Source organism: Taeniopygia guttata, chromosome 3, assembly GCF_048771995.1.
Source record: "Taeniopygia guttata chromosome 3, bTaeGut7.mat, whole genome shotgun sequence".
Classification (NCBI taxonomy): domain Eukaryota; kingdom Metazoa; phylum Chordata; class Aves; order Passeriformes; family Estrildidae; genus Taeniopygia; species Taeniopygia guttata.
The window spans coordinates 45,130,854-45,144,350 of NC_133027.1; the positions used below are offsets into that span (position 1 = coordinate 45,130,854).

General features: G+C 44.2%; 1 protein-coding gene across 4 annotated transcripts in view; it reads left to right on the forward strand.

Annotated features, from left to right (window-relative positions):
- The first annotated feature begins 2,110 nt into the window (after positions 1-2,110).
- The window catches only part of PRDM1 (PR/SET domain 1), a 33,173-nt gene continuing 21,786 nt past the window's right edge, over positions 2,111-13,497 (forward strand). The window contains exons 1-2 of one of the 4 annotated variants that reach the window (XM_072926740.1): positions 2,111-2,288; positions 12,268-12,516. In XM_072926740.1, coding sequence (XP_072782841.1) covers positions 12,334-12,516 — 183 coding nt within the window. In that variant the 5' untranslated portion in view covers positions 2,111-2,288; positions 12,268-12,333. Of the gene's footprint in view, positions 2,289-10,622; positions 10,766-10,829; positions 12,011-12,060; positions 12,517-13,497 lie in introns of those variants that run through there. The other 3 variants (XM_030267667.4, XM_072926741.1, XM_012572708.5) reach the window with 3 other exon arrangements.

The window sequence follows — 13,497 nt, forward strand, 5'->3', positions numbered from 1 at the left end:
GTCATGGCAGGAAGTGCTGCTCTCAGACCAGGTGAGCTCTGCTCTGGAACTATCTATTATTCCGACCTGTGATTTGGAATAAGATTCGGGCCAATTCATCTCAGCAAAGTCTTTTGCGGGTGGGCAATAATTTTGACATCTTTCCTGGTGCCTGATGTGAAGCCCTGCAAAACACAGAGCCATCACAGATGCCAGCAAGAGAAATGCTTTGAACATAAAAAATAATGCACTGTGCTGAGTAAATCGGCTGCTCTGCATCCCAAAAGTAATGTATGCTTTTGATGTTAATGTCATTGTGTCTCCGTACCCCTTCTGCAGAGCGAGAATAGCAGTAATACCTTCATCAACATATGGGGGAGGTATTGTGAAAATCAGATTAGTCATTATTTGATGTTTGTGAAGCGTTCAAGTGCTGCTATTCTGATGAGGAAAGTGGAAAAATACAAGACAAAATTGGTTGTCTTCGTTTGAACAGGCTGTGGTTAAAGAGAGGCACTGGGCCTTTATAGGAGAAAGGAGAGAGAAAAAAATCTGGAAAAATGTCTCTTCCTGTCAGCACTCTTCTTTCTTAACACCGAATGAGGTGGAGAAAAAGATGACGCTTCCTATGCCAAGACTGCAGAACTGAGTTTCTGTACACAATCTTAGATCTCCTGGCATCTCCTACCAATTGAAAGAATGCCTGAGTTTGCACCATAATAGGTCTCCCATTTACTGACATTTTGGAGTGTTTGTCTCACTGCAAAGCTTGGGGTTTTTTATGTGAGTCTGTTGTCTTGCAAATCTGATGGTTGGCTGTAGGATTTTACAGAACTTTGACTCAGCTTCAGGGAAGGAGGAATGAAGAAGCAGAAGAGTGAACTTCTGAAACCCTCCTTTCCTTGGGTTTGAGCAATCTGTGCTGTTATGAAACCTTTTGAAATCTCATTTGCTGCTGTCTTTCTGACCCCCCAAATTATTCTTGTGTAAATGTTGACACCCAGCAGAGATGAAATCATTGACTTGGGAAAACACAACTAGCTTATCAGAAACTGCACGTTCCCAACAATATACTAGCAACACCAGCCTTCTTTTTTCCTTCTTTGTCTTGTTTTAAAAAATTGTTTGTGGTTAGTTGGCAGATGGTATTGTGAATCAGACTGTACGTAACTGAGGGAACAGAATGATTTTTTCAGTTCGCATGAACCCAAATCCCTGTCACATATAAAACCAGTTTTATTTTCATGTCTTCTGTGTGCTTATGATTTTAATATGTTTACTCATTTCATGTTGATAGTTTTAATTACAAACTCACAAAGTGTATAAGCAGAACAAGAACTAGATATGTTTTCCAACTGAATTTGGGCTGTAAATTTTCTCTGTGTGTTGTACCCATAGCTCACTGAAATCAAAGAACATCAAAGTTTCTCCACGGACCACCTGAAATCATTTAGTCCTCAACTGTGTCTTTTTATGATTCTGACACTAAAGTTATGTGATTTGCTTGCTGAAGGAAGGTGACTTAAAAGTGGACAGAGAAACCATCAGAAAAATGTTGAGGCTTTGGTCTCCTGTACCATGCCATTAGACACCAGGCACGGCGAAAGGAACAACTGCAATCCATTTATTCATGGACAACTGTAAAGCCAGAAGATGCATTAAAATTTGATTTTACACCTTGAATGTTTAGGATCACGAAGTAACTCTATAAAGAAAAATCTTTCTAAGGAGTTTGCTGTGCAAAGGAGAAGGGAGCTGCCCTCTAGCAAACTAGGAAAAAAATAATCGAAATAGTCCTGTTGGTTCAAAAGCATCAATTTTGAGTTCTGCTGTTCAGATGTGAGTTTTGGTGGTTTATGTTTTAAATTAAAGGCGTGGCTGAATGTTCATTATCCCTATGATAAAAGCAGTAGAAATAGGTGCAAAATGACCCTTGTGCAATGCTGCAATTTACCTTTATTTTAAACTGGTTAACACATCTTAATACATTATGACAATCAGAATTATCAGGCCACCAGGCGGAGAGGAGTTTGTTTTGTTAATTGTTCTTGTTAAGCCTAATTACAGAACGGGGTGGAGTGGATGCGAGGGGAGGGAGGAATCTGCTAGCAAGAGGAAATTCTAAAATCCTCGGAGCAGTTCCAGGCAGTGTGTGTTGGGGAGCAAGAGTGCGGGTGTGGTGTGGAGTACGTGAGCATGCGTGTGTGTGTGTAACAGTGTGAGAGTGAATGACAGACTTTCCATATGGACTAAAACCCTGAGATGCATAAGCTGGAGGTGGGGAACCTGTGCTGTGTGGACACATAAAGGTACAGCTGAACAAAGAACTGTGCTGTAGCTTTCTTTATGAACAAACTTTTTTTTTTTTCTTTTTTTTGAGGGGAATTGTGGGGGGGAGATGCAGATTACTTACTTTGCTGTTAATCTTTGAGGTTTGCGTTAGATTGAGTGTAAAAATGGTTTGCTGATATGCTGCACTATTCTGTAATATTACAGGTTGCCACATAGCTGTAGGTTGGTATCCTAAAGCCCTTTGAAATGTTTTCCTTCATCCCAGTGATTGTAGCAAGATGTGCCGTGCACAGACTGTGTTATTTGTTTATACTTTCCAATGGAAAGCATATATCCAAAGAGCCCTTCTGCCCTGCATTATTCCAGTTTGTTTATGTGCCCCACATTACGCTGTTGGCGAATTACTGTGCCTGACCTGCATTGTCAGCCCCCTCCATTGCCTCGGGAGCCTTCGGCACAGAAGTTTCTGATAAGGCAGTTTTGAACAAGCCAGACACCAAGTGAATGATTCTATAACAAATCTGTGCTCTTCTCCGGGGTATGTTACCTGACTTGTTTGCTGCCAAGGTGGTTTTATTGGTTTGGCTACTGGGTGGAGGGAGGAGACTAGGACAGCACACGAGTCACGCTTTTGTTTTGCTTAATTATAATGTACACTTTTATTAAAACCTTTTAGTGCCGTGAATTAAATGTCACTGCAATCCTGCACAAGAAGAAAAATGCTACTGCTGTTGTAGCTGACAGCTGAGTGGTTAGATGGCCAGCATGAATCTGAGGCTCAGAAGCCTTTTCTTTGCTGGCTAGAGATACTGCTGGGTAAATGTGTTTACTTTTTCCTTAGTATTTATACTAGTTAATGTGTCGCACTAGATAAATCTACTTCCTGAATCCATCTTTCAGCTTGCTCTCTTCCCTCCCAATTGACAAATGGTTTGAGTTTGACACCGTTTTATCAGTTGAGCCCCTGCTGGGTGCTGCATGCCTCCTTGTTCCTGCTTTATCGTGAAAAGTGAATTATCTGCAATATTTTGCTACCATCTAACTAGCAGTTGGCAGGTTTTTCTATATGAACTGATTTAGATTTCAGCAAGGGGAGGCTGTTGTCTTTCTCTGCAAAGCCGTGTTGTTGCTCTCCAGGAAAACAAAAGATCCCAGAGCTTTCTGCACCGCAATCTGCTGCTGTCCCACTTTCAAGGAGGTGTTTTGTTTGTTGCAGCAGCTTCCTATCTTAAAATGATAAATTGAGTGGACATGTGTGCTGTTTTAAACCACTGTCTCCAGGGCTTTGTGTTCACTTAGGATAAAATACATTATTTTGGGGTAGGCTCTGGTGTGATTTAAACTTGATTTAGAGATTACAGAGCAAAAGGGAAAGCATCAACATCTTCAGCAGTGGTAGTTTGATGAGGAATAGCTGTCAGAAGAAGAACTCTACTGACTTAACCTCAAGTGGGTTGCAAATGCATTAGGGACTCATTAATATTAATAGTAGAATAGACATTTCCTGCTTTCGTTTGACATCTTCCAAGCTCCTTTTTTTTTTTTTTTTTTTTTAAAGAGCAACTTGAAGTGCAGTTTTAACACTTATTCAAGTTACTACAAGGATGATAAGCTAAAGTTAAACAGAAGGAGACCTCTGAGTGCGTGGGGTTGGTCTCTAGGAGTCCTGGAATTTGGTGCTGTGCTTTAGAGAAAGATTGTGGTAAACTCTCGAGTGAGACTTTCAGGGCAGTTTGTAAAATGGGTCCGTTAGGTGTGACTGCAACCAGAATAAACTGTTGTCACAAGAAATTGTTCTATGAGGGTGACAGGAAGGTCACTTTCAATACAACGTGTAAAGGATAATAACTGTCGATTTCTAAGGTGGGCACAGTAGTGGTTAGTTCATAAGTTCAGGGGTGAAAAAAAGAACCCTAAACCCTTCTCTAGTCTCCAAATACTCTGTGAGGTTGGCTGAACAGTTTGGTTTGACAAATTAATAGATACAAAGTAATTTTTACTTGCTTTCAATCTTCTAAGTCCTGTGATGCATTTTCATGCTTCTGCTTTGTTGCCAGCAGACTTCCAAGATTTATTCAATTAAAAACAAAAAGAAATTTCACAAAACCACCAAATATCCTTGAGACCTAAAATAAGCCCAAGAATTTCATTAGGACCAGGAGGGAACATGTAATTGCAATGATTATTTTTCAGCATCCTGCATATCACAATTTTACCCACTGAGCCCTTTAAGTAAGAGAACTTGTGGTAGTGGATTAAGGAGGGGCTTGCTTTTTATAGAAAACACAGCTAAGAGTCCCAGTTCATAAAATATCAAAATAAAACAGGTAAGCCCCCACAAAGCACCTAGTCTGGCAAGTCTAGTGATGCAGCAGCTACAAATGCACAAGTGCACATGGGTTTGGCAGCTCTTACTGATAGGACAATTTGAATTCTCAGTGTGCGTCTGCTCTACTTGTTGAGCCTAATGAAAAGTACAGTTTAATCACTGGTGTGCCAAATTGACCATGATTAGCTGTTATTGCAGATTAGTGCATTGTCTGGGGCTCCAGAATTATTGATCCGGGTGCTGTGCTCTGGTGTTTTCTATGCCCTCTATCGTAACCTCTTCTTAATGCTTAGGACAGAGAAGCAGGAAAGGAGAGTAGGAGGGAAGAAGTCCAGATGGGAAGAAAACAGGTCCTGAAAAGACCACATAGGAACTAGGTCAGGTACTCTGGAGATTAAAGAAGCATGCTTCATCCCTGGACGCAGGAGGCAGGGACAAGTAGCATACAATTACGAGGAATTAGAACGGCAACAAGTAGTGCAGATTTATCAGCTTTAATTGTCTATTGTCAGGACAGAGCCCTTCTTGTAGATCAGGCGCTGCCAATGCTTTAATACCTCTAATGGACTCTCTATTGTGGGATTATCTCTCCTAAGGAACATGTATTTCTTAAAACTAGTTGTTTTGGGAGAGGGAGGGGAAAAAAAAGAATATAAAAAGAGAAGAAGTGGCTGCAGCTCTCAGTTGTTTTGGGTTTTTTTCCCCTCTCTGGTTTGTCACATTTGCAGGAAGTAGCTGAGAACCCAGTGTTGCTCTTCTGTCAGCAGCGCTATTCCTTCAGGGGAACTGATAGATACCTATTGAACATTAACCCCCTTTGCTCCACCTTCCCCAGCGAGCTCCTCCAGAAACAATAGCTGGTTGATAAAGAGCAGATAAGCAAGGACACCCGGCTTAAGAATCTCTCTGCTATCTTTATTTTAAAAGCTTTCCTGGGTTTTGCAAAGTAAACATTACAACATTTAAAGAAGGATAAGGTGTCAACTATTTAATGAGAAGTTGTGTTTAATAGCAGAGGAATTCTTCCCTCCCCCAGCCAACACATAGGTATGAAAAGACTGTTATTTCACCACCCTGGGGTAGGAGAGGTGGAGAAATGACAACTGTACTCTTAGAAGCTTAAAAAGTTGGTATTACAGACCAACCCTTCCAGATTCCCTAATCATCTCTAAACATACAGTCACTATTTTGAATCTTCTAGTGCTCAATGCATGGTAGTCACACTGCTGGATGTGTGATAATCTGTGGGTAAATATTTTCATTTCCACCACATGCACTTTGTCATGGTGTGTAGCTGTTGTTTTTGTTAATCTGTTTTGAAATGCGCTCTGTGGCCAGCTCTTTGTCAGAAAAGTGGCGTAGTTCCACCCATGGATCTTGCCCTCCTTCTGCTGTGTTCATCAGCTCCGGGAGATCGGCAGCCTGGAGAGTGTCTGACATGAAAACTGAAACTGAAGTTTCACCATTGTTCATATCACTGTGTCAGGTTGAGGAGACAATACCCTAAAAAGTGTCATGACTGCCAAGTTGGGAAGAGACATGAAAGTTGAAATAATACAGTTTTCTGAGGTGACTTCATTATTTCAGCTTGTTGTGAGCTTGTTATTGGGCTGAGTTCTGAAGTATTCACAAGAGGAGTCTTCTGATACATGCATACTATTTCATCTCTCCTCTGTGACAATCTGGAAGTCAGCCTATTTTAAATGAAAATTTTCCAAAGCACACTCTTACCAGTCCTCTTGTCACCAGTAAGGTTGGAAAGTAGTTAAAGTAGTTGGAACAGGTTGGCCAGTTGTCACTCATTTTTCCTCACATTCAGTTACAATAGACAGAATATTCAAAACTTCAAGGCTGGCATGTGAAAAGTAGAATTTGTACTCAGATTTTCTTGTCCAGTATAAACTTGTGTTGGTAGAAACATGCAAAGACAGTAAAAGTGTTCTTATATGGGCTCTTGACTATCATACCTACTTTTCCCAAGACCGTCATTGCTCAGAAGTGTGATGGGAAGGCTGATGGTAACCTAGAAGGGAACATCTGTGGTTCACCCTCTCACAAAGCCTTCTTGCCCTCCTGATGGCAGACCTGGACAGCTTCAGCTCCTTCTTGTCAGACTCAAGTCCTCAACAAGAGGAAAAGGCTGAAGCTTAATTCTTGCCTCTGTATGCTGTGAGAATGTTTTTATTCCATTGGAGGAGAATTGTTTTGGCTTATTCATACGTCATCTGAGCAGTATTTTAATAAGGCCTAGTGGGAAACAAAAAGGAATATGGTATTTTATTTTGACTTTTTTTCTCTTTTTAAGGAAAATTTCTTGAGAGGATAAAACAACAGAAACCAAAAGTGATGTTAAGGCTTGCACTAGGCAGTAGCTGAGAGTGCAGCTAAAATATCTGCTCTTGGTATTGCACAGCCCAGACAAAAATAAAAATAAACGTTTGGCATTTGGAAGTGCTAGGAGGCAATGACCAGGGTGCTCTGTAATTAAAGGCAGTCCCCGAAAGCTGCATGTGTTAATTCAAAAGCCTCCTGGCTATAGCACACACCACCCCAAATGCCCTTGCAAAAAGATTCTTGTAGATTCAAGTGCAATTTTAATTTCTCTCCTTGTAGGCAATGCCAGTTGAAGTTGTCTAGGGCATACAAAGCCTCTGAGATCATATCTGAAGCCCATAGGCAGGTTTTGCAAAGGTCAGGCTAGTCTGAAGAGAACACAGCTTCTCTTTCACAATAAAGTATAACTTTTCCTGTTGCATAGTCACTAAAGTGTGCTGGGTCTCTCTCTTTCCCTTGAATCTGACAGCAACCATGTTTTCAAAAATGTGGCCCCAAAACATGAGTGCATATCAGAACTTGAAAGCAAGTTCTTCTTAAGAGTTTGATTTCTCAGTTGGCTTTTAAAAAGATGTGCAGTCGTGCAACTACATTGTATACCTTCTCCAGTAATGACCACAACTGGTCCCCAAATGTTTACCAGCGCAAGGATGCCTACATGCAGGAAGTGGGAAATGGGGGTGGGTCTGGTAGTTACTCTTGATGTGGTCAATCTGCCACTGACCTTGTTTGGGGAAGGGGAGGATGTGAAAATGAGACTCTCCTTTAATCTCTTGTGTGCATTTTATCTCCCCTCCAAATTTTAAAGAAATTTCATCTATTAGAGTCACCTCCCTTCCCTCCTTCTTCCCCTTACAATTACAGCAGGCACAGGGAGAACAGCAGCAGTGGCAGCTGAGGCTGAGTTGCACAGGCTTGTTGTTGAGCTGAAGTGGTGATAGCATCAAAGGAAATGGATGGGGATTTCTGAGATCAGAGCTGTTAGGGCCATTCATGATTTGTTGCCAGGCTGAAAGCTGCTGCAGAGAGAGCTGCCTAAGAAATGCTGATTAATACAGTAATTGAGGTTTTCTATGAGCGAGAAGGAAAAAATTAAAATATTACTAAAAATGTTCTTTTTGAAATGAGCAACATTTTGAGATTGCACATTCTAGACAATAGCAGCTACTGGTGCAAACGATTTCTGTAAAAGAGCAGAAAACTTCTGGTTGAACACGGCGTCTTTTTATGTTTCTCTCTTAAGGAGGAAGGTCAGAAGGTCAATCTATATATTTCTTTAATGGCAGAGTTTCCTCTGTGATTCTTACTTTAGTACACATTCTTAACAATTTGTTTCTGTCTCTTTTTCTTGATAAACTTAGTTTTATTCCAGATCAGGCACTGCTAGGTTGGATATGCACATCAGCAAAACCCCTTCTCCTGCACTAAGGTAGTTCTGGGCTCAGCTTCACTGAGACACCTGGAGCTAATTTCAGGATAGCCTCAGAGCATTGCCACAGAGTTATTTGATGTCCATAGGCTTCACAGGCTGCACTTACCTCCCCAGGCTCCAGGGATAGAGCAGCACTGACCTGGGATATTGGCATCCTCCTGATGAATATTTCACTTCATCTGATCTAGTCTAATCTAATCTCTTCTTCCTCTTGTTTTCCAGCCCAAAAGCATTCTCAGTTCCTTGAAAAGCAGATTTGCTTTTTTCCCCTGCTCTCCTTCACATTAAGAAGATCAGTCCCTGAAGGAAACACATCAACCCTTTCTTCTTGTTTTTCCCCCCCTACCACCCCCCGCCACCCCCCCCCGCCTTTTTTTGTTTTTCTTGCAAGCTAACAGGGAAGTGAAAAGCTCTGAAACAGCTGCCTCTCGGAGTGAGACTATTTTTCGGTAAAATAATCACCTTCAGTATGACTACATTGTTTTTCTGTTCTATGCAGTGTGACTCAGCATCAGTTAATTAACCCAATCAAGTAGGCCGGATTTCTCTCCTTTAATGAATGGTTCTTCCTACTTCAGAGTCTTCCTAGACCTCATTTTGGATGTGCCTCGGTTTTACAGGGTATATCCAATTACATTTATATCCTTGAGCCCCAGTGCTCGGGCCACCTCTCCTGTGGAATTACGCTGTGGTGGCAGTTAAGCCAGGACACTCACTTGCGAGCAGTTGCCCTACTTAGGTCTGCTGCCACGAGCTCTGCCGCGTTAGCGCGCGCACACGGAAGGTCTTCACACAGATATGCTATTCTCAGCATCGCAGGCCCAAAATGGCAAGTAATCCTTTCCACACATCTTTTTATCAGTGGGAGGAGGAACAGGTTCAGGGAAAAGGGTTTGTGTACGCCTTGAGAGACAGACAGGCACCCGAGTGCACAAACCTGCTTCCCGCCCCCCCTGCTTCTCCCTTTCTCCTGTGAAGAAATACACCAAGATCATCCTAGAATATAAGTGCATGTATGTTTAGAAGAAGAATGTGAAACTAGCTGCCACGTAAAGTGCCAGGCAGATTATGAGAAATATGCTTGCAGACGTGTGAGAAGAACAAAAAGTAGTAGAGTTGCCTCACAGTGAAGCAGCTAGCATTTGCACTGGGCTGTGGATGGCTATAAATGGAATTGTGCATCACGGTTCCTCTGAGCCGGAGGACGCCTTGCTGAAGAGACAGGACCACTGAAGGAAGTAAGGCATCTGGTTGTTTTGTAATGAGAAGCAGGAATGCTCTTAATAATAAACAAACAGGACACTGTATGCCATCATCACAGGATGTCCTTCCTTCAGCCAGCATGCTGACTTGGATGGGAGGAAAAAAATTGGGTGCCGGGATCTGCTGATTGCTCCACCGACCCTCCTTCCCTCAGCAGGCTCTGGATGGCCGCTCGCACATTGCTCCGTGCTCATAGCAGACCCGTTTCCTTACCGCGCTGCGAAAGGGGCGTCGGGCTCGGAAACGCTCTGTGCCGTGTCCTGCTGCTGTGAGCTTCCCTGCTGTTACCAAAGGAAAGGGGGAAGGTTTTGTTTAAGGGAAGAAACAGAAATGTTTTCCCCAGTTCCTCTTACAGACACTGATTAGAGACTCTGGAAAGGGATAAAATCAAAACTCTAAAACTCCTAAATTTGGCATCTCAAGTAAAGTACTATAATTGTTGAGGTTTGGGAGCAAGCACTTTGAATCGAGTTTTAATCAGTAAACTAGTAAATTAATTTTAGTTGGTATTTTTTATAAAGTTCTATCAAGTAAAACTGCGCAAGAACGAAAGCGGGCACGTATTAAACTCCGGAGTTTAAAAATAGCACGGAAAACAGATTTCTAGTAAAAGCTGCCTCAGGTGCGCTCTCCGCGAAACGCCGCGGTGCCCGCCCACCCGGCAGATCCACGCGGCGGGGCAGCGCCGCGGCTCTCCCAGCTGACGCACAGGGCCGAAAGCAAGGGGGGGAAAAATAAAATAATAACAGCGATGTGAAAAAACCAACGCGGGTGGGCTGGGCGGGGCAGGGTCCGCAGGTAGGGCCCCACCTCCCGGGCTGCGAGAGGGGCGGCGGAGGGAGGGAGGGGCCGGTGCGTGAGCGCGGGCGGGCGGGCGAGCGGCGGGCGGGCCGGGGCGAGCGCAGCGCGGCTGTGGCAGGCGGCCCCCCAGCGTTCCCCAGCGGCAAGAGCAGCAGCACCTGTGACAGCCGAGGGAGGGAGGGAGGAGCGGGAGGGGAGCGGCGGCTGGAGGTGTGAGTCAGTCTCCCGGGGACCCGGCCGCTGGAAGGAAGGAGAAATGTTTACTCTGTAGAAATGAGCCAGGTTTGCCGCCGCCGGTGGGCTTCGGTGTGGAAACGCGCGCGGACTCTGCCCCGGTAAGGAGCGCGATGCCGTCCCCTCTTTCACCCCCGTCTCCACCTCTGCGGCTCTTGCTTCTCGCCCGTCCCGGCGCCCGCGGGACGGAGCAAAAGTTTCTTCGTCGCCTCTCCCGGATCGGGAGCGCTCCTCTGATCGGCATTAACCCTTTCGCTCCGCCGCGCAGCTGTCACACCCCCGGCCCGGGTTTCGCTGTTCATCCCCTTTTCCCCTTCAACGCCGAGGGTCCGGCACCGTCGCACTGCTCGTCTCGACCGCGGTCAGGACGGGGCACGGGGCTGGTTCGGAGGCGGCCGCGGCCGCGGGGGGGCTGTGTATTGCCGTGACCCCCGCCTCAGCCTCGTCGGGCGGCCCGGCTGTGCCTCCCGGGAGGGCCGGTCCCGGGGGGCGCCGGGGGTCTTCCCCGAATCCACAGTCAGTCAGCCCTTAACCTCTTTCTCGGAAGATCGTGCGCTTTCAGTCTTCGTGTTTCGTTTTTCCCGGAGGAGGGGTGTGAATTTCATAGTAGCTGCGCATCCAAAAAGGAAAAATGAAGGGAATTTACACCGGATTGAGCGTTATTCTCAGCTACCGGCGTAGGCACAGATTTTGGTTCCTCATGAACCTTATGGAAAGAGCCCGACCCTAATACATGTTCGAGGATAGGTTAGATAACAGTGCTTCTGTCCTGAACAGACAGAGGGGCTGAAAGACTTGCTGAAACTATTTTGCTATGCTCATAGGCACTGTTTTTGGATACTGATTCTAGGAGGTACCATCAAAATCAAAAGGGATAGAATAACTTTTTAAACAATTATTTTATTTATTTCCCCTGCTCATTTTCTGGTTTGACCCCCCCAGGAACATGTTGTAGTTCTTTGTGCAGGGCTGCTGCTGCTACAGTGATGCTGGCAGGATGTCGGCTTTCTTAGCCTTCCATGCCAAAGGATAAGGGGACGTCAGGAGGAGGCGGGGGGGCCAGGTTGTTTTGAAAGTTGTGTGTTGAAAGCCGGTGGGAAAGTTCAGGCTTCCCCATTTGGAAGAGGCAAGGCTGGGTTCCGCTCTTCCAACATGCGCTTTCCATTTTTAGCTTCATTCAGACGCAGACAGCAGTTCCTTTCCTCTTCCTCTCCTTGTTTGTGTGACACTTTTCTGAGGCAGCTTTTCCACAGGCGACTAAGTGGTCTCACGGCCATGACCCCACATTTTCTTCAGCACAGAATATTATTTTCTCTCTGAAGCATTAAGGAAAGGGTCTGAAAAAGGTAAAGTGGTTGTCACAGCCTAGGGATTTTCTCCTCTTTGTTTTTGTTCCCTCATTACTACAGAGGCTGGCATTTTAAAGTGCTGCTTCAGTCAGAGCAGCTTCGTTTACACTGCTTTTTGGCTATTACTCAACTGTACCAACTATCCTGCATACGCTTTTAAAGTGTCACAGACTACTGTATTAGTCACACTGTATCAACGGAAACCACAACACTGAAGGACAATGAGGATTAAAGGCTGTTTTCTTTTTTTCCAGGCTGCTACGCAGTGTAGCTCGGACGCTGTGAGTTTCAAGAATCTGGTGAAAGGGAGAGAGTGGACAATGAAAATGGACATGGAGGATGCTGACATGACTCTGTGGACAGAGGCTGATTTTGAAGAGAAGTGCACATATATTGTAAATGATCATCCGCTGGATCCCAGTGCCGATGGAGGCACCCTAACTCAGGCAGAGGCTTCCTTGCCAAGGAACTTGACTTTCAAATACGCATCTAACTGCAAAGAGGTAAGCAGCAATGCTCTGGGGAAGGTTGGAGTCAGACAAGCCAAATCACAGCGCTTTGGAAAGCGTGTGCTCACCCTGTCTTTGATTCTTTAGCATACACACACACACCCTACCAACAACAACAAATGCTGCCCGCTGGCCTTTAATATGCGACCCTAATAACTCTTTTAAGAAACTGTGTGCTGGTCATCTGTTGTGTAATATTTTCACTGAAAACTGTAGCCAACCTATCCCTGAAACTGGTTCTGTACCAATTCGCAAACAGTTAAATTTTCACACAATTTGAACAGCATCTGAATAAGCATATTTAAACTGTGGGGTAGTTCTTTGTGCCAATTTCTAGGCTGCTGTTTGCCAGGACCATTCATTGCCTCTGGCTCAGAGATTAAAGTGCCTCAGTTGTCCAATAAATAGCTTTAAAAAAGTAAAGGAAAAAAAAAACCAACAAATTCCTGGAAATGTGTTTAATTATTTCTTTTTGTTTTCCCTTTGGTTATGAAATTGCTTTATTCTTTTCATGAGCATGTTGTATTCCCAACTTCCTAAATTCTTAAAACTCTGGCATGTTAGTTAAGGAAGTAAATAGTAGAACTGTAGCAAGCTTGACAGAAGTGTGGTCGTAGCTTAAATTAACTTTTGTTTATCTGGGACAGTATCTTCACCGGTAGCTAGCCGTGCAAGTCTGTTCCATCCTTGTCCCTGGAGTGGGTACATTCTTTGTTGTTGTTTCAGAAGGGCTGGAAAGAAACAAGCCTGGATGAGCAATTTGGTTTTGTGTTTACTCCTTCGTATAGAGTAGCTATTATAGCTAGGTGTGATGTTCAGTAGCGTAACAACCCAGGGGACAACCCTTCATTTCTCCCTGTGCTGAGACTTGTGGTATAGCAACTATTACCTGTGCTTCTGCTTGGGCTAAACATACTGACCACAGAGCTGAAAAGAAGAGGTACACTCATCCATGCCTATCAAATATTTGCTTCC